General features: G+C 43.4%; 1 protein-coding gene across 2 annotated transcripts in view; it reads left to right on the forward strand.

Annotated features, from left to right (window-relative positions):
- The first annotated feature begins 429 nt into the window (after window positions 1–429).
- meis1b (Meis homeobox 1 b) overlaps window positions 430–20,380 on the forward strand; it is an 80,436-nt gene continuing 60,485 nt past the window's right edge. For both annotated transcript variants that reach the window (XR_004631082.1, XM_034682407.1), the window contains exons 1-7: window positions 430–1,157; window positions 2,862–3,082; window positions 4,168–4,309; window positions 4,609–4,659; window positions 5,200–5,250; window positions 6,594–6,740; window positions 15,821–15,932. Coding sequence is in view for 1 of the 2 variants with exons in the window: in XM_034682407.1 (XP_034538298.1) it covers window positions 1,146–1,157; window positions 2,862–3,082; window positions 4,168–4,309; window positions 4,609–4,659; window positions 5,200–5,250; window positions 6,594–6,740; window positions 15,821–15,932 (736 nt within the window). In the remaining variant the exon portion in view is untranslated. The remainder of the gene's footprint in view (window positions 1,158–2,861; window positions 3,083–4,167; window positions 4,310–4,608; window positions 4,660–5,199; window positions 5,251–6,593; window positions 6,741–15,820; window positions 15,933–20,380) is intronic.

Genomic DNA, 20,380 nt, shown 5'->3' on the forward strand with positions numbered 1-20,380 from the left:
CTCAGAAGTTTCACCATAATGTAAAACTAAAATGATGAGTTATTTATAGCTCTGAAACTGGTTGTCCAGTCCTGTTTAAACTCTTGATAACATAGCCTACCTTATAGTATCTCTTTCAGAGTTGAAAGATGGTTCAATAAGCCGGTCCTAAACTGTTGACTATCACAGACATAGATGCCAGTTGGTCCCAAAATTCAGACGTTTCAGTGTTCTCAGACGAATAAATACACTTTCTGTGGCCGAGATCTGAAGCAGGAGCCATAGGTGGATATTCGCTGTTTATCCCCGTGTTGTTCCAGCTCGCGCCGTGGCTTGCTGGCTCTCGCAGGGTCCTCCCACCCCCCCTCTTCTCCGCACGACTTGCTGCAGCCCGGTGCGTTGTGTAAGACGCGACCTGTTATGGCCACCACTACTTCCGGGTTTCAGCAGTCTGGTCCAGATCCTCCGCTCCTCCTCAGCTCAACACACACATCCATTGTACACAAACGGGGCAGGCGGCTCATGCATACACACGCACTCACACACATACAGATACATCCACCGCCACACACACATCTACGCACACACGCTCAGCATCGATCGTGGCTCCTTTAAGAAAGCCTAAGCCAGAATTATCACCCCACCTCCTCTTGATCTCCTCTTGACGCTTTTGCATAAGAAAATCAAGCCGGGAGCCGAGAGTGATCAAAGAAAACGAGAGGAGAGCTGCTTCATTTTTTAACTCTGATTGTGACCATTAACGTTTAGGTGGTGCCGAGCCCGTGGAGACGCGCGTCGGACCATCATTCATCCGGTACTTTTGACAAGCCCTCGTGTTTTGACTGACAGGCGGAGTGGCAAAAAGCCATGCGAGTCGCCACTTTTGTTTGAGGGGCTGTTTTATTTTCATCCTGGTTTTGGGAAAGGAGCCTGGCGCCGCTGCCCCGAGGAGAGGACAGCCGAGGACCTATTCGCCGCGCCTGGGCTTAAACTTGCGCAGAGAGCGGGGGCTGGCTACACCGTTCCGTGGAAAGAGACAAGGCGTACAGGATTTTGGCTGAAACATATTCCTGTTTATTTGGATTTTCTTTCTTCATTTCGTCTCCACCCTGGCCTCAGAGGGGATTTATCTAAAGTGAAAGGACGACCAGGGAGTCAGGAGGGTTATGGCGCAACGGGTACGTAGGGCAATCCCCCCGAAAAAAAAGTTTCTCTAAGTCTGCTGTGTCTGCTTGAATGCAATGCTGCGCTGTAACGTGGCTTAATGACACACATACTCGCACGGACACACACTCGCGGCGAAAGTTTCTGTCGTATTCCTGACACATGGAGATGACTATTTCATTTTCGGCGTCTTTTGGCACGTTATTACGCACGGCCGCGCTCGTTTTGCTACACGAACCGGCCCGCTGAGGGACATTGGAAGCGTGATCATATCTCACATCGGCTATGTTTTTTAGATTAGTTATGACAGGTCAGTTACTGGAAGCAAAATGGGGGAGGGCAAAGAGGCAAAACACATCTCCACATTTCTCCTCAGACTGCTCTGTCAAGATTCCACATTGAGGCGAGCATTTATGACAGAAAAGGGGAATCAGCTCCGCAAAATGTGCCAAAACATGCGATATTAACATAAAGGCAGTGAGGCAGATTTTCTTAATGGGCTGATGACAAACTCTTTGATTCATACACACTCCAGGACAGCTTCAGAACAGCGCCTGGGATTTTCTCACGGACAGTAAACTGTGCAAAAGCAGAGATGTTCGGGGCACTTTTAGCTGCCTAGTTTGGCTCTGGGGCTGCACCACGCTGGGGTTTGCACCTCTTTGCCTTAAGGGTCAAGAAAGCTCAGCTTTAAGTGAGAATGCTTTTTACTTTGTGCCCGACACTTGTTTGACACTTCCAGAGAGCACTATCAATAATTCAAGCCTCTTCTTTACTCAGTTAGAGGTGCAAACCTAGAATAAAGATTTTACTTTGAGCCTATACCAACGTGAATTAACATTGTAACACGTTTTGACGTCTCAACACGCCAGCTGAGATTTAAGAACTACTAAACAGCAGTTTAAAGACTAAACAATATCAGAACCATAAGTGACACGTGGAAAAGTTTGATTATCGGGCTTCAGTTTAATATCGCCCTTAAAAGACAACATGCGTTTGTTGCAGCACCGTTCTCAGTGTTTTTGACAGTGAGCAACTTGCTGCACAATAACGACCCTTTGGAATTAGAAAACACTGCAAGTTAGAAGTTCAGCACATTTGTTTTTATACACTGATGGTGTTAAAATATAATAGTTGCCTGGTGAATGGTGGTAAAAAAATTGCCGTTTAACTATAGTTGCACACTTTTTACTGCAAGTATTTTTTTTTTACCTTTTGAATTATTTATACTGATTTTATTTATTTCTCAGCTACAACTATCACTCTTAATAAGTTCAGTGAAAAACTTTTTTACTCTAAAATATTTTTCTGAGTTTTTCTCCTTAAAACAATCAGCTACTAAACAAGTCACTTGGTGGTCTGTAAACCTGTTTTCTTTGAATTACTTCTTAAAAAGTCAACCACTTGGGTTCATTTAACTGGCTTATTTTGAATGTGTGAAGAGGGTCAGTTTTGTACAAAATAGTAAAAAAGGTTGTCATTAACTACTCTGAAATAACAAATATGTTTAGCAACTTGATTTGGAAATTAATAAAACTATCCCGCCAAGTTATAATTCAGTGCCTTTTTTAAGATTAGCAGATGTTCAAGTCTCACTTTTGTTACTCCTAATATCTCATAAAATATTCCTGACATGCTGTTTTACAAACAAAGTAATAACCAACGTTTATATTGTTGCCTGTGTACTGACTGTGGCCCTGTGTGTTTGCTGTGTGCAGTACGAAGACTTGCCCCACTACGGGATGGACGGGGTGGGCATCCCGACCACCATGTACGGGGACCCGCACGGCGCCCGGTCCATGCAGGCGGTGCACCTCAACCACGGGCCCCAGCTGCACTCGCACCAGTACCCGCACACCGCCCACACCAACACCATGCCTCCCAGCATGGGCTCCTCCGTCAACGACGCTCTCAAGAGAGATAAAGACGCGATATACGGGTAGGTACTGCGGGAAAACTGACTCTTTCGGGCGGGGCAGGCCTGGAAGGGGGCAGCCGGAGTGGGTTCGGGGTTGCAAAGTTAGTACCGTAGCAGGGTAAAGTCCGGGGTAGTGTGCCTGGGACGCTCGTGCGTCCATGTAAAGTTAAAAGAAGAAAGTTAAAAACTGCTGCAGAGGCGAGAGTCAACGCAGCGTTTATTCTTATTTTATTTTTGCACAACTCAGAATTGTTCATTGTTTGAAGTCTATCATTTGTGTCCTGTGTTTCTGTTGGGTAAACAATTGAAAAATATGTATGGAAATGTGAAGTTTACTCATGGATGCTGTTTCAGAAACTTTAGATTACACAGAAATAAATGGTTTGACTCTTCATAATAATTATGGAGGAAAGTTTCCTTTTATTAGGAGACCAAATATTTGTTTTAGCGTTTGAGTGCGTAGTTTCTTTTTAAGTTTCATTGTTTGTCAAGAGCAAAATAAATACCTACTCTCTATTGCGCATTTTTTATAATTGCATGAGCTGTGCAAGACTTCAACAAATGAAACATATGCTACGTTCAAAGTAATTTTAATATTTACATGTCATTTAATAATTCACAAAACTCAAATTAAAAATTCTTAGGATGATGTTTTCACGGTGGCAAAGCACGACAGGAACAGTTTGGCAATCCTGCGCCATTTTACTGACACAACCTTCAGCGTATAACCAGTCTGCACATGTTTACTCTGATGACTTAAACACTTAATAATCCACAAATAACTGCACGTTCAGTGGCTCCAAACACACACATACACGCGCACACACACAGTTCAGGGATCCAAACGGAGCCCTGTGCACGGAATTACTTTGACTGACTCTGAAGCTTTTATGCTATTAGGCGCTGAGATTTAATCACAGAAGTCTGTGCGCTGTTTGCAGCCTTTCTCTGAGACTCTGCATAATATAATAGCACGCGGGCTGCAGCAGCGGTCCCCATGGGCGAGTTGTTGAAGAGTAGCATGGCTGGCTAAATCTAGCCTGGAGTAGTCTTGACCCCGGCGCTGTTCTCTCTGGTGACATTTGCTATTGTGTGTGTGTTCCCAGGCACCCCCTGTTCCCCTTGCTTGCACTGATTTTTGAGAAATGTGAATTAGCGACGTGCACCCCCAGAGAGCCCGGGGTGGCGGGAGGAGACGTCTGTTCATCGGAATCTTTCAATGAAGACATAGCAGTGTTTGCAAAACAGGTCAGGAAAGTTTGACTCTTTGTAATCTGCATGCTCGGGCTGCTAGAGCTCTGACTGAAAGCATTCTGTGTGGACCTCGAACTCTTGTGCGTAAAGTCAATTCTGCATTTAAAGAAAATAAAAACAAGTTATTTAAAAATGTTTTAATTTCACGTAGTGTTTGTTTGCTGTGCTTACAAAAGGAAGTAATACCACCATATATCATTACTTGCATGCCACATTTAATCACATACAATAAATAATTAAGAGTCTTATGATATATTGTATGCATGCATTAATTAAAATGTTTTTGCTTTTAGATTCGGGCAGAAAAGCCTTTATTTTCATCGAATCCAGAATTGGATAATTTGGTAAGCAACATTTTATTTTTAACAAGCTACATGTCCTGCATTATCCCTCAGCTGCAGTTGTCAATGTTTGTTGGTGGTCTCTATATATGGGTCAGAGAGACATGTGCTGCTGAAAAGTTAGAGCAGGATTGGAGGTGAGGCTCCTCTTTTGGGGGCTTTTTGATATCATGATGGCCCCCGGTCGTATCTCCACATGGAGGGCCGCTGCTCGACAGCTGTCACAAACCTTTGAACTCGGCCTGCAAAGTTATTTTATTCAAGCATTTTCACTTTGTACAGTTTGATTCTGTGGATGGGATATGAGAGGAACGTTTTGCTGCTAATAGATCTCTGACTCTGAGGCTTATTGCAGCGCCAGGCTGTACTGTACGCCTGCTCTCCATATTGCAATAACGTCCAACTTTAATATCAGCCCCACATAAAATCCATTCACATGAATATTTTTTCCTCGTCTGCAGTTCCTTGTATTGAGAAAATCGTGCCTATTTAATATCAAGAGATGTGAGCAGCTCATTTTTTATTGTTATTTTAATTTTTCAGATGATTCAAGCCATTCAAGTTTTACGATTTCATCTTCTGGAGCTGGAGAAGGTAATATTCTCTCACCGTATCTGTCCACTGTACTACACTTCAGACCTATGGGCTGTATTGCGAAAATGTATTTTTGCTAGTCGGTTATAATTAGCGTCAGAATCAATCATGGGGCCATTTCTCCTCCGCGTTTAATCACGATGCAAGCTGTTACAACTGGAACGGATATCTGTGTGCGCAAATCTCCCCGCATGTTTTAATGAAGTTTAATGCTGGCACAAATTGCATGCAAGGTGAAACATATAGGCGAACTTTGCAAGATTTTGAAATAATTTTTTGTGGAGGGCAAGAGGCCCCGGGCAGCCATCTGTGGAGAGAGGCAGAGTGGGTGTAAAACTCTGATCACTACATGGACTACAGTAGCCTGTGAGGTCAACTCTAACCTCAACTTTAGCGTTATGGAACATGATCAAAGCTGTTCAAAGTTTGAGTTTTTACAGCTTGTATCTGGTGCACTGCCCTCTCTCTCCTGAAAATAAAGTTTCAGGCAGTTTGCAGTCTTGAAAACCTCTTTGCCAACCTGACATTTCACTCTCTCGTGCGTAATGACGCGCCGCAGTCACTGGCAGTGATAATGCAATAATCAGATGAAATTAACAGTTTACCTTAAATGTCAGTCACGCGGGTCACCCTCCTCTAATGGCCACTACCCGGGGCACCCATGATGAATTTAACACGGCTGTTGAGTGCGTTGTAGCCTCTGAGCCCTCTTGTCACTGTCAATTTTCGACGATATCTCTATTTTAAGAGGAGGAAAAATACATTTACTGTCACAGTCCGGATGGAGCGCAATGCCACGGCACGGGAACTGGACACACAGTTGCCTGAGGTTGTCCAGATTAACCTTATTTCATTTCTTATATTTTCAGAGCAAAGATAAGATATTATAAGAACCAATTTATGGTAAAATACATCAATTAATTAGAGTTTCTGACCATTTTAGCCTAATGATTTACAATAGTGATATGTCTCCAGATTTCTTTGTGTCAACTCTTTTGAAATATTTAAACATTTTAGATATAATAATTGTGCTGTGATCTTGAGTTTGCCAAATTGCCCTAAACAGTCTTCAGGCCTTTTGCAGGTCAAATGCTGTCGTGTCTGTGTGTCTGTGTGTCTGTGTGTGTGTGCCTGTGTCTCTCTCTCTCTCTCTCTCTCTGAGTGTGTGTGTGTGTGTGTGTGTGTGTGTGTGTGTGTGTGTGTGTGTGTGTGTGTGTGTGTGTTTGTTTGTTTTGGTTGCACATGTCACAGTTGCTGCATGATGTCGCTTATTTTTAGGGGGAGTTTGAGTGTGTGTGAGTCTGTGTGTGTGTGTGTGACGCTTCTGCCTTCTCTCCCTGAAGGTGCACGAGCTGTGTGATAATTTCTGTCACCGGTACATCAGCTGCTTGAAAGGCAAAATGCCCATCGACCTGGTCATAGACGACAGAGAGGGGGGCTCCAAATCAGACAGCGAGGAGATCACGAGATCATCGGTGGCCCTTGATCAGGTACATCTCTTTCTCTCCCTTTGTGTGCATGTGTGTTAGTCTGTGTGTGTGTGTGTGTGTGTGTGTGTGTGTGTGTGTGTGTGTGTGTGTGTGTGTGTGTGTGTGTGTGTGTGTGTTCTCCCTGCTGGCTATTCAGCTATTCTGGGTCACTCCTCCGCTGCGCTGTTATTTGCATATGATTAAGGCCGTTTTACATTCCATCCATCGGAATGAGAAATTTTTCTGAATAATGTCGCTATTATTGGCCCATTAAGACTTGAACCCGGAACCGACCTGCGGAGATTAGCTGGGAAAAGCATCGACATAAACTTGACCTGCTTCATGTCGATTTTAATTTAGAGCCTCTCTCCATTTCTCTGTCTCTTTTTGAAATCAAACGTCATTATCAGCTCCTCTCTCTCTGTGTGTGTTGTGCAGCAGCAGGATGGGCTGCAGACTGTGGCTGGGGTGTCTTGCTTTCTCCACTGTGGAGTTCACGGTTCATTACGCGTCTTGTCAGTATTTTTCCTTAGACATGAGTGCACATTGCTTATCGAGACCCCTCCTCTCCTCCTCCTTTATTTCGCGCACAGATTCAGCTCCAATAAGACGGGTTATTTCTCCAAAAAGCTATAGACGCTCAGGGTATTAAAGGTAGATTAGGGAGTGTTTCCCTTTTGTGCCGATATCAGAGATAACCACAGCCTTCATTATGTGCTCCGCTGACTGTTGGCACTCCGGGGACATTGTAGTGCGCGCACAGGCATGACCCTAATGGCCCATACACTGCCGTTAAATAATGATAACAGCAACCGATGATTAGAATTATGCAAATCTGGATTTTCGGCCATTAATAGCTCGAGCCATTTGTGCAGCAGACAGGGTTGCAGGCTATGAGACAATGATTCAATAAGTGAAACTATCCCAGACTTTTAAAGGACTCGCTTATAACCCATCCACACCGATGAGGTGGGAGAAAAAAAAATCAAGTGTCCAAATTAAAGGGATTAGTTGGATAGTCCGACATAAAAAGTAATGAAGCGATTAGGCTAAATAATTTAAATCCGCGGACTTCCATATGGTTGAGTGGCTGGTCTGAGGACGCACAGAGGCAGCCACAGGCTTTTATGTTCCGGGCTGAATGGCAGGACTGGGAGCGGACTGGGAAGACCCCCACTCCTTTGCTCAGTCCCCTTATGTCTGATTATGGAAATGAGAAAGATCACCCGGAAGATAATACTTCATTTAATCCAGAAGCAGAATTAAATAACACAGACGCCACTTGTGCATTTAAGTGTCTCTTTGAACGGCTTGTTGTATTCTCGCGGGGATTCAGTTGTCAAAAGTTTTTTTTCTTTAATAGATGAGGTCAGGAAATGGAATGAAGCCTTATGATATATAGACATGGAAATAGGGTGTGTTAACTCCCCTGGGTTTTCAGGTATATGAAGAAAATGATGTTGTGCTTGAGGCACTGATGCAGATCTTTAATTGACTGTAAGATGAAGACATGGCCCATTTTCAATGTGACAATGGTCCCTACATATAGACAGTATAGGGTAGAACCACATTACTCTTGTGTTTACACTAATATGACAGAATAATATAAATGACCTTTGGGTACATTTCGTATAAAAACGCAGGAAAAACTTTTTGACAGCAGTGTAATACTGAGGGATGGGCTTCTGTTCCAGCAGGATAACATGGAGCCTGTCCTCAGCAGCAGGCTGTGTGTAAATGGGCATATCCAAACAGCCTCTCTGCTGAATACTTATATTGTCAATCTAATGGCACTGCGCTTCATAACTTACTTGCGGCTGAATATATATTTTTTGAGTTTTGTGGGCTATTTTTGTATGACATCTTATCTTGGTTGTTAGGGAGTGACATCCTTAACAAATTAGCGTTGTGTGTGCATTATCTCTTTCCATATGTATTTTTAATATATGCCCTCGGGCATAAAGTTGAAGTGGACTGGAAAAAAATGCTGAAAATTTGCACAAAGAACAATGTTAACAAGATGGAGAAAGCAGGCTCATTTATTCATAAACCAATTTATTCCAGTGAGGCGACTGTAGCAGAGGAGAGAAAAAAATGTCAGAGGAAAAAAAAATACTTTGAATTTATTAAACTCAACAATCCAACAGCGCAGACTTTCTTGCTGCATTATGCACTCTTGCGTCATAACCGTAATTTTCTGAATATTCTTTACATGCCTCTACATTGTTTTGTTAGCCCGCCTGTGCAGGCGAGTACGAAGGGACGCTGAGCCCCTTTCAAAAGAAAGCAGAGCATAGCTGAGAGGTGAAAAAGTCAGAGAGGCTCTGTGCTGGCTTGTGAATGCAGCCCAGCCAGTTTGGGCTCACCCTCCTGTGTTTGTGTGTGTCATTTTGTGTGTGTGTGTGTGTATGGGTTGTGTGTATGTGTGCGCATGAGCTGTGTGCATGCTTATGTCTAGAAGTGTATGCATATATGTGTATGTGAGTGTGTGTGTTTTTCTGTGTGTGCTGCTGTGCGAATGTGTGTGTGTGTGTTCAGACTGGCCTGATAAATGCAGCACCCCCCTCAGGTGCTATGTGAGTGGAGTGACTGGTTAGCACCAGTTGGACTTTCTTAACCCTTTCTCTGCTGCTCCCTGGAGAGCTTCCCACCACGTTTGCTTAATTTCTTCACTTGAGCAGCACATTTCCAGTTGCCCTAATAGACAAACACATCCTGCTCTGCACTCCGCTGCACATAAACATTAAAGACGGTAAAATTACGTTATTCTGAGGGAATTTTGAAGCGGCCTTTAATGTGGAGGGGCTTGTGCCCACACTACACTAAAAATGGCTTTGTCTGTCTCAATTGTCTGCTTGTTGTTGAAATGTGGCAGCAGTCACTCTGCTGATTGCATCCCTATTTGCCTTCCACACATGCTCACCTCTGTCTAAAGAGGCGGGGAGGTATTTCCACGCTGCAGTACGTCATTTGCACAGTTGCCTTTAATTGTGCAGAGAGCACAGGGAGGGGCACAGCAATTTGCTAATGAACTCTGTGGGCCCGGGCCCTCCGCTGTAGAGCAGAACACTACTAATAGTGCTGAGGACTCACTCCAAGTCTCAAGAGCTCCTCGACTTGATTGAGCCATGCAGGCTGAAGTGGGGCTGGAAATAATTGAAATTTTCCCTTAAAAATCTTCTCCGCCTGCCTTTTTGTGGATGTAAGAGAGGCTTAAATGATTCTGAATGCTGAGCAGTTGATCTGTTGAGTTAATTTAGTGGAGAGGTTAAAGCGGCTCTGTGACATTTTTTAGAGTGCGATTGTTGTTTTTGCTGTTGAATTCATGTAAAAAGAATGCAAAAAAGCAGACAATCTAAAATAACATCTATACATTTGGGGTCTGTTGATGTTTTTCTTAAGTCCCACACAATCTTCCCTAAACAAACCCTGCCTCTGTGAGCTCAGTGTTGTGGTCACTGTGTAAGAATTTACTCTTGATAGCACTATCGCTGTATCTTTTCCCAACAATTGGCACTGTTATGGCATACAAGTGCTAGTTTCCAGGTCAGAGAGACCCAGCAGTGTTGGTTTAGGTAACTCTGGCGGTCAAAGAGTGACCCCTGCCCCCCCTCCTTTGCCAACCCTCCTAACTCAATGGAAACCCTGACCGCTGGGGTCAGCCACTATTTTCCTAATCAGTACACCGCTATCGCTAATCTATCCGCTTCTCGTTGAAGTATGGATCGAGTTACACCCGACTTAACAGCCGCGCACACTCTCTCTCTCTCCCTCTTTTTTTCAGTCCCTCTCTCTCCTACAGTGGCATGCCGCTGATCTTAATACAAACTTTTGAATCACGCTGGTGATTGTTGGTAATAGCGGCTTTTGTTGTTGAATAGAAGAGAGGTTTGACCCTCACTCACCCCCTCCCTCCTTTACACCCACTACTCCCTCCCCTCCCCTGAACTCCCTTTTTTTTCCATCGGGAGTGAATGTGGGGCGGCTGTTAAGGATTCAACAAGTGATACAAAGAGGCGACCACGTGACTTGTGTGTTTCTTAGCCTCTTCATTATTGTGCTGGAATAGCAAGTAGGGGTGATTCTGATTGAGCAAATCAAGGCCAGAGTGACTTCAAAGACACAACGTCAGGGGCTTCATATATGTTTATACATCTATATTACACTTGTAATTTCAGTTTAGTTTTTTTCAGGTGTTGTGTTGGTTGATTTTTAACTATAAAGTAATACTGAAATATAGTGCTTATTAGTGCTGTAGATACTCTGTTGAGATCCCCACAAAATCTCAAACTCAAATAAAGTTCCTGGCTTGTGTCTTGTGTTACTTCTGATGGTCGGCCATGTCTGTCCCCAAGGCTTGCTGTGGTCTCTTTGGCTAAGTAAACAATAACCTGGGCTTAACACATGTGTACTTAGCTAATGGAGAGTTCCTCTCCCCCTTAACCCCCCGCAAGCCTCTGACAATGGCCGCCGTCACAAACAACCCGTCTCCAAGGGATCCTCCGAGAACATCCCACTGCAGCAGGCTATGCTAGGCTAACGAAGAAACCACAGCAAAACATGTCATTAAGAAATTACGCCTGCCTTTTCATTCACAGCCATAAAAAAAAAAGGAATATGCTTTGTTTGGGGTTAGATAGTGTGGAGGGGGAGTGCACTCAAGTTAATGTTTTTGTTTGGATTTTAGCTCACAGAGAGTAAACAAGGAAGCCTGAAGTGGAAAGGCCAGAGAGAAAGAAAATCAGTTTGTCAGTTTCCGCGAGTGTCATCTAAATGGACTTTGAAAGCTCTGGTAATTATCTCAAACATGTAATTATCTTTGGTTGCCTCTTTGAGGTGAACCCGCCATTTTTTTAAAAAGCCGATTGAAGAGTACCTGACGGCTATTCATTGTAGCATACTTTACTTACTCAAGAGACCAAATCCAGTTTTCTCCCTCACCCCCTTTAGCAATTATAAGGTTATTTCTTCTTCCTTTGTCTATTGTGGAGAGTTAGGGAGGTAGGGGAGTGCAGAACAGAATGGGGGAGAGGGATGGAAGGGGGGGTCCTTTGCTGCTTCACTCTTCTTATTTTTTTTTTTTCACCACGCATACCATTACCAACCCCTCTTTTCATTTCAGAGGCACTAATATTGCAGTGAGGGGAGGAGAGGGGTGGAGAGAGCAGAGAAAGCGGAGGTAGTTTGGGCGAGCACTTGCCTGGCCGGTTATCAGAGAGGCAGATCCTGCTTTATCTAGTCACAGTGCAAAGAAGAGTAAACAAGAGTTTACAATAGCTGGCCTTTCAGCCCCTTTCACTAACAGCTTCCCCACCAGCGCTGGGCTGAGTGCGAGAATGTGTCCGCACTCATTGCAGGCCATCTCGCTGCTGCTGCTGCTGCAACACATGGCATTCTCACAGATTTCAACTCCAGGAAGCGCTGTTGCAAAAGGTCAAAAATTGTGTTTAAGAAAACAACCGCAGAGAACACATGCACCAAAGCATTCTGGGGGATGGAGTAGCCCAACTGTCATCTTTGATTCAGATGTACCACCACTGAAGAGTGTACATGTGGGGGGTTATTTGGATATTTATGTCTGTGCCGTTAAGTATGCACATATGATTATTCCTGCAAGCTCACTGGCATGGAGTGAAAAGTAAATATCCATATCATCACAAAAGATATTTCTGAGTGAGGAAAGAGGGGAAGGTGGGGGGCAAAAGCACAACAACCTTAACCATTTTTCTTTATTATTGCAAATGAATTGGCAAGGCAACATTTCTTGCATGAGCGCTTGTATGATATGGGGACCTGGCACAGCGAGAAAGGGAAGCCCCCCCTTTGCATCTTAGACGCGGCACAATGAGAATGCATCGGATTGGAATGCCTCAACGATCATAGCGGAATCAGAATTTCCAGCAAGGAAAATCTTTTCATGGCGAATTAGGGTGGTGGAGGGAAGAGAGATGGTAATAAAAAAAAAAGAAAAAAGAGGAAAAAAAAGGTATGCACGGCTCACAAATAGGGTTCCCTTGGCTTGGCGCGGCAGATTTAAGAACTTTAGCTAAAGCTAGGTAGAATAGAATGTGGAAAATTGAATTTACTAAACAATTAAGCAGTGAATTAATCTACATTCTGCACAGGGGGGAGAGAGAGAGAGAGAGAGAAGGGGAGATGGAGAGAGAGAGGTAGAGAGAGAGAGAGAGAGAGACCATGGCGGCTCATTAGGGGGACATACAGTAAATCAAGTGTGTAGCTGTGTGTGCAGACAGACGGCTCTTTATAGCTCTCTGTTTCCTCAAGCTTTCTGTTTATGCATCTATTCATCTTGGGAATTTACACAACTCTTATTTTGAAGGCAAACCTCTACATTGTGTGCTGAAGTCTTGTTGGCACAGGGTGTGTGCGTGTCTTGTGGTCAAGGTGAGCTTTTGTCAAATAGGCACTGCGAGTATGGCAGTTCTGTAAAGTGTTTGCAAAAGGTAGATGAAGAAGTGTTTGCATTAAGTGCTAGGAAAAAAAAGTGTTTGAGTATGTTTGTGCATGGGTGTATGTACACACACACACACACATGCTGTGTGACCTGTGTGTACTGGTATGTGAGTTGTGTGATCTCAGCCGTGTGTATTAATTGCATGTTAGATCAGTGCTGGGGCCTGTTTGGTCCAAGGGCGGCCTGTGATTATAAATAAACTCCTCGTCCCCGTGGAGATGCCACCAGGCCCTGTCTCAGCCCCGCCCCCTTTCCCATGGGGCCTCAGCAGGCCACCTCCCAACAGGCAAAGAGCTCTTTTGTTCAATTACAGCTAATGTAGTAGTCTGCCATTTCCCCTTGCACTTTCTAATTATATTTTCAAGTGAAATTTGTTTCAGAATTAAAGCAAAAAGAAAGAAATATCCCTTTTTGTGAGCTTAGGCTCTAGGGTTTTTTAATACTTGCCTTTTTACATCCCCCGGGGTACTGTGCTACTCTTCTTCACAGAGCTCTGAATAAACAAGTTCTCCTCATTTTTTAAAAGCACTTTTGGAGGAGCTGGCAAAAGTCAGTGTTAACTATTTGCGTGCTGAGCATGTGGTCTGGATTACCTCACTTCTGATGTTCTCTGGAGTCTCTCGGTCATGCACGGGTGTTTCATTTTTTGGTGTTTCACGCTTAGCAAAAAAAAAAAAAAAAGGATCTGTAAGAGGCAGAAAAAAACCCTCTTGGTATCTTATCCCCGTTAAAATCAACGTTTATCTACCCAATCACCATTCTTGTCATGCCTTTGTGCTGTGGCTTTCCTCTTTATTGCAAAGCCTCAAAGCCTAATTTAGAAAACAACGATTATATCGTCCATGTAAGCACTGGATTATAATTTCATAGCCAAGGAACATCAAACAGTCTCTAATGAAGCCCAAATGTGTTGAATTTGCTGACTTGTATTTTCTTTTCTGTTACTTTCTTCCATCTACATTTTGTTTTAAACAAACTCTGTGTCATGAATTAATGCCTACTTTATTTTTTCACTATTCCAAACTCAGCCTCAAACCCTCCTCCTCACAGATGCAGCACTGCTCTGAGTTTCCCAATTGAAACCAGTTGTTCCCCAGTGTGCTCCTCTCCTCTCCCTCCTCTCTTCCTCTGTGTGGGTTTCTATCACTCATTTCGTCACGTAGCCCTAAAAGCGCGATGCAGATGTCACATTGCCCCTTGATATCTGCTTCATTTGATTTGACAGAGCAAAGATAGACTCACACGGGCGGCAGAGTAGAGCAGGTGGAGGTGTTCGTGTATGTGTTTTGTTTGTTGTGTGTTTGTTTGTGATAGCGAGCCATGTGTGATAAGGCATTAGATTCCATTTCCTTCTATTTTCAAGACTCTTTTTCCCTCTTGTCCTCAGTGCTAATGTGGCTTTTCAGAGGCCCGCAGAGATAAGAGGTTACATCTGGTTTAGTTTCAATAATGTGTAGCAGCTTCGTATGGGGCAGTGTGCGATATCAGTGTGTGTTTTGGGCTGTGCATATACGCGTGTGTGTGTGTGTGTGTGTGTGTGTGTGTGTGTGTGTGTGTGTGTGTGTGTGTGTGTGTGCGTGTGTGTGTGTGTGTGTGTGTGTGTGTGTGTGTGTGTGTGTATGTAAGCATACATATCTGTGAATGTGTAGCTGTGTGAGGGAACTTATTGTGTCTTTTCTGATGTCTGCTTACCTGTGTGTGTGTGTGTGTGTGTGTGTGTGTGTGTGTGTATGTGACCATTTTCTCCTTACTCCTTACACACACACACACACACACACACGGCGTACTATATATAAACCAAAGTCTCCTGTATCTCTTGTCTAGTCAGCTGCTCGTGTTTATGTCTTATTTTTTCAAAGTCATACAGAAAGGAATGAGCTTCCACTGCAACTTTTTCCTTTGTCTATATAAAGCTATAAAGCTTCAGGTTGGTCCGTCATGCAATACTTTTGTTTCATTTTGTATATGAGAAAAGACTGTGGGAAAACTTCAGCTTATTTGGTTATGTCTGCGTCTTGGCTCTGCTTCCCCGAAATGAAATTTAAATCCACATTAGTGGGATTGGTCATTCATTTTTGTTTCATATTTTTTGGACAAAACACAGTATTTATATGAATGTAGCAATACTTTGAGTTATTTACCTCTCTCGCTCTCTCTATGGTCTGCTCTGCTTGGATGACATCACTCCCTGGCGCTGGCTGCGGCCTATCTTAAGTTGTAGCTGTTTTGTATTTTCATCTGCTAGTGGTTTGAGCCAAATGGAGGCAGCCGTGGATTGCATGCCTCAGAAAGCTGGGAACTAATACAACATGTTCTCTTGCTATTTGTGTCGGCCTTTCTCTACATCCAGCCCCAATAATCTTTGTGCCATAAGATTGTTGCAGGGGCAAACATGCTGCATGACTGGGCAAATTATAAATGAAGTTTGGAGTGTTTTGTGTGTGTGTGTGGGTGTGTGTGTGTGTCTCCTTCCTTCCTTGTAATTTACTGCGTCTGGAGTTTTCAGGACTCTTTAAAGACAGGGTTTTAAGATAAACACTAATGATGCTGATGAAAGCTCAAAAGAAGAGAGTTTAATGTACTGACTGTTCCCCTTTTTTCTTCTTTTTCTTTCTTTTTAAATCAGACGTCCTGGAACAGAGATCACGATGACACAGCATCCACGCGCTCTGGGGGAACCCCAGGCCCATCCAGTGGTGGACACACATCACACAGCGGTGACAACAGCAGCGAACAGGGTCAGTGTCTGACTCTTCTCTATAAAACTTACATTGAAGAGTGGGGATGTAGTTCACATGTAAACAAAGGTGCTTAGGTTTTTATCTGCTAGATTGTACCACAGTTCAGAAGAGGTCTGACAGAGGATTTACTTTTTTTGAATGGATCACAGTTTATGGTGGTGAATGGCAGAGAGGTCAGAGGTCACGGTCAGCTGTGTAAAAGCACTACTGGACCAAGTTTGCATTTGCTGTCTCGCCAAGGGACACCCTGGTAGATGAAAAATGACGAAGACGTTTTTTTCTTCCTCTCTGTTAAAAGTTTATTTCATACAACAGTTCTTTAGCATTCACTTTTCTCTACTTCTGAGTGTGTTTGGTTCGGTTTATGTACGGTTTTACTCCTGAGCCTGCAGACATCCTGACAAGTAGTTGGCTCTTAATGCTTTTTCATCATCTCTGTTCTGATGGCAATTGTCATGTTTCCGTATAGACAGGTAGCATGCACCTTTCAAGGATATTCAGGCTGGTAAAACTATTATAGATTTCTCAGTGGATGTTAAGATTATGAAAGAGTTTGATATTCTTGAACACAAAGCAGTCATTTGTCTTTTCAAATAGTGGTGGCTTTGAAGCTGGCTAACGTTACTACATGTTGCTAGCATCTTTGACAGTCACTTGAAGTAAGTCAAAGCAAATTGTGCTGCATGTAAAAGGAAATTCATTATTTTTGTATTGATTTTGTGTTTAGAATTATATTCAAACGGTTTCACGCATTAGCCTCCAATCCCTCTAGATAACTGTGCTGAGGCTTGATGTGTGTGCATCCTGATATGTGTGTGTGTGTGTGTGCATTTGAGTGATAGAGAAAAAGAGAGGGAGAAAGGGGAGTAGTGGGAGAATGGGTCAATGTTGATGGTGGAGGTGGTGGGGTGGGGGGAACAGTGTTGCAAACAAACTGTAGGCAAAAAAGCAACTTCATATATTATTGAAGGCGATGTCAAGGCGAGCAGTTTGCAGGGTTGCCAGTGCCAGGAGGCAGAGCCTGGGTGGGAGCAGAGAGCGCCGCCATGCCTTCCACTCCACTGAGCAGCCATTTATACAGTCAACACACACACACACACACACACACACACACACACACACACACACACACACACACACACACACACACACACACACGCACTGTGTGTCTCTCTTTGTCTCTCTGTCTGTCTCACACTCAGTCCCATCGTCTCTTTTCCCCTGTCTTTCACAGACATTCTCTCTCTCTCTTTTCTCTCTCTCTCTCTCTCTCTCTCTCTCTCTCTCTCTCTCTCTCTCACACACACACACACATGCAGTCTTTTTTTCTCGCTCGTCATTATTGCTGCAGAAGAGATGAAGGAGTGAGAGGTGAGACACGAGGCAAGACAAAAATAAAAGATGGACAGAGTATGTGGAAGGGGACAACAAGAAAAGAGTGAAATTACAGTGAAGCAGGGAAAGACAAAGCAAAATTGTGTGTGTGTGTTTGTGTGTGTGCACGTGCACGCCTCTACCTCTGATGACTAATGGTCTGGGGCAGCCAGGCAAGATCCGATTGGTCGCTCTAATGAGCGTGCTCTGTGCCGAGTTTGGGCTCCTGCTTCTGTGACCTTTGCCCTCTATTGACCAAACTGACACTTCATTTTTCACATCTTTCCAATTATAGGCCCACTCCTTATGACGGCCCGCCTCCTCTTACTCTCTCTCTCTCTCTCTCTCTCTCTCTCTTTCTGTCTCTCATCATCTTTCTCTCTATCTGCACATATCCCTCATATACACCCCCCCTCATCTCTCTTTGGCTATTGTAGGTTTTTGTATGTTGTTGAAGTTCATTAGAGGGTAAAATGTGCGGCTGTGTGCATGTATGTGTGTAGATGTGCACTTTCTGAGTGTGTATGTGTTGGTTAACATCAGTCTGGTGAATGGGCTGGTTTGATTTGTCAAAGTGTAAAAGAATTGAGAGATAAACATCTTAAATAAATCTGTGGATATCAGCAAATGTTTGGATTCTTACAAAAATGTTTTTAACATGGAACAGTTGTAAAAGTACCCCACATTTTTAATTCCTCACCCATATTTTTTTTAGCTTAAATGCCTCAAGTGTCAAGTCTCTAAGTAATACAGAACTCATAGGCAAACAGGAATGAGTTAATCATCACTTTTTAATACCTTATTATTAACATTTCTCTGAACAGTTGTGTCACTTTGCTCTTCATATTCAGCTTTGTCTTGCCCCTCTTGTGCAGGCTTTTATATCATTTTATTAGTGTCTGCAGTTTTTGTATGAAACTCCCCAAAAAGACTTTATATAGATTTATTGTTAGGTGTCCAAATATTTTTGGCTATGTCATATCATTTTATTAATTTTGAAATGTAAGCCTAGGCAGCATTAGAAGGCTCTTTCATCGCCTTTTTAAGGCCTGCAGACGCATTGATTTCTGCATGTGCTTGTGTGTTATTGTTTTGTTTATATGCTGCTCATGTGGACACAAACACACACAGAGCAGAGCATCAGGACACTGTGACAACAGTAAATACCGGAGGACATCTTGGACTGCGTTCAGGTTTATATGGGTTAAGAGCTATCACTGCCACGTCATTTTGGCTCTGGCAAATTGTGTGTCAGTCACTCTGTAATCCCAGTAAGCTGGTTATTTATCTGTTTGGCACTTTGCTCGCTCTCTCCCCGACAGATTCACCCCGCTGTCTCTCTCCTCCCTCTCTCCCTCTCTCTCTCTCTCTCTCTCTCTCTCTCTCACTCTTTCATCTCAGCATCCTCCTTCTCTTCTCCAGTTTTCCCTTGTCTCCCACCTACTCTCGCATCTCCCTCTTTCATTTTGCTCTCAGTCGGTTTCTCTCTACTTGTGAACCCCCGTGCTTTTATCTCTCCTCTCTCTCTCTCTCTCTCTCTCTCTCTCTCCTCCCCCTTTTTTTCTTCCATGCCTCCCACTCGCTGTAAAACACTACCTTTGTTTATTCCTCTGCTCTCCCTTTCTCTCACCTCTCTTTGTTCCATCAGCTTCCTCTCCTTCCCAATCTTCCCCTTTTTCGTTTGTCACATCTCAGTTTTTACACTTTTTTTCATCTTTACATTCTTTTCTCTCATCTTTTTTCTTGATGTTTCTTCCTAAATCCTTTTGCCTGTTTATCATTCACCCTTTTTCTTTTTTGTCTTATTTTTTTTCTCCCTTCGCATCTTTTCTTTTCTCTTACCTCCTTATTCCCTCCTGCCTTTCCTTCATGTTTCATCCTTGTATTTTCCCTAGCATCCTTCCTTCCTCTACCTTTTACAGATTGCTTTCTCCCTGACCTTTCCCTCTCTGTCTCTCTATTCCACTTTCTTCATTTCTTCCTTTTTGCCTGTCCAGCTCCACATAATGGCCATCTCTCCCTCTTTTAAGCAGTCTATCGCTTCTATCATCTCCTCTTCAATCCGCCTTTTTACTTCTTGTTCTCGACAGCCTATAGATCCACCCTTTTACTTCCCTTTTATAACTCATCTTGCTCCCTGTCTTTCTCCAGTTCCTTCACTCTATCTTTTGCCCTCTTCCTCCCTTCATCCTCTCCCTCAAGCAGAGCGTAACAGCTCAGAGGACGGATGCTGGATGGTCGAGGGCCTTTAACAAGTGAACCCAGGTCTCCTCGATCAGCCTTTTTTCTGAGGCACAAACACATGCTCCACTATGCCCTCTTGTCTGAACGGTTCACTGCCCACTGGTGTAAAAATCTCCATCTCTACCCTGAAACATAGCGTTCACTCTCTGAAAGGCAAGAGCAGCAGGAGTGGAGGGGAGGTCTCAATATTATGTAAGATCAGAGGTCTCAATATGTGTGTTTTTGAACTCAATTGAAGGATTAGATACTCTCTTAGAACATTATTTTTAACCAGCAGGTGTTTTGCAGTGATTTGTCAGTCTCATAGTAAAAATCTGAGCAATTAAATAAAGGCTGCATATTTATTTTAGCATGTGGTGATAATGCTGGCATGCTGAGTCCTCAGTTATGTGTTTATGCTCTGACCACAATGCCGGTGGTATTTTTTTTAGCACTGAATTCCATTGGCAGTCATAAAAAAAAAATGGAGGGAGGATCACATTTGCTTCACACATGTCATTAAAATCAGTCCTGGGTGTCTCCTCTTTCCCTACAAGAGCAGACAAAGAAGAAAAGCCTCTTATTTTTCTCCTCCCTTTCTCCGGGAGATCTTTGTAAACATCCAGCAAGCTTCGACATGGAGCGATGGAGAGAGAGCAGCCCTGTAGTTAATTAGTCCCACTCTATTAGCCCAGCTGTTTGTGAGCTAGTTCCTACCAACAGACCCCTTTGTTTAATACCCAGAAGCCCTCTGGAGAAGCCTCATTGTAGCTGTTGTTGCCTTGGATCATGCCTCTCTGTGAAGAGTAATGCTCGAAGGGCAGAGGAAAAGCCAACAGATCATATAT

Source organism: Notolabrus celidotus, chromosome 4 (assembly GCF_009762535.1).
Source record: "Notolabrus celidotus isolate fNotCel1 chromosome 4, fNotCel1.pri, whole genome shotgun sequence".
Taxonomy (NCBI): Eukaryota; Metazoa; Chordata; class Actinopteri; order Labriformes; family Labridae; genus Notolabrus; species Notolabrus celidotus.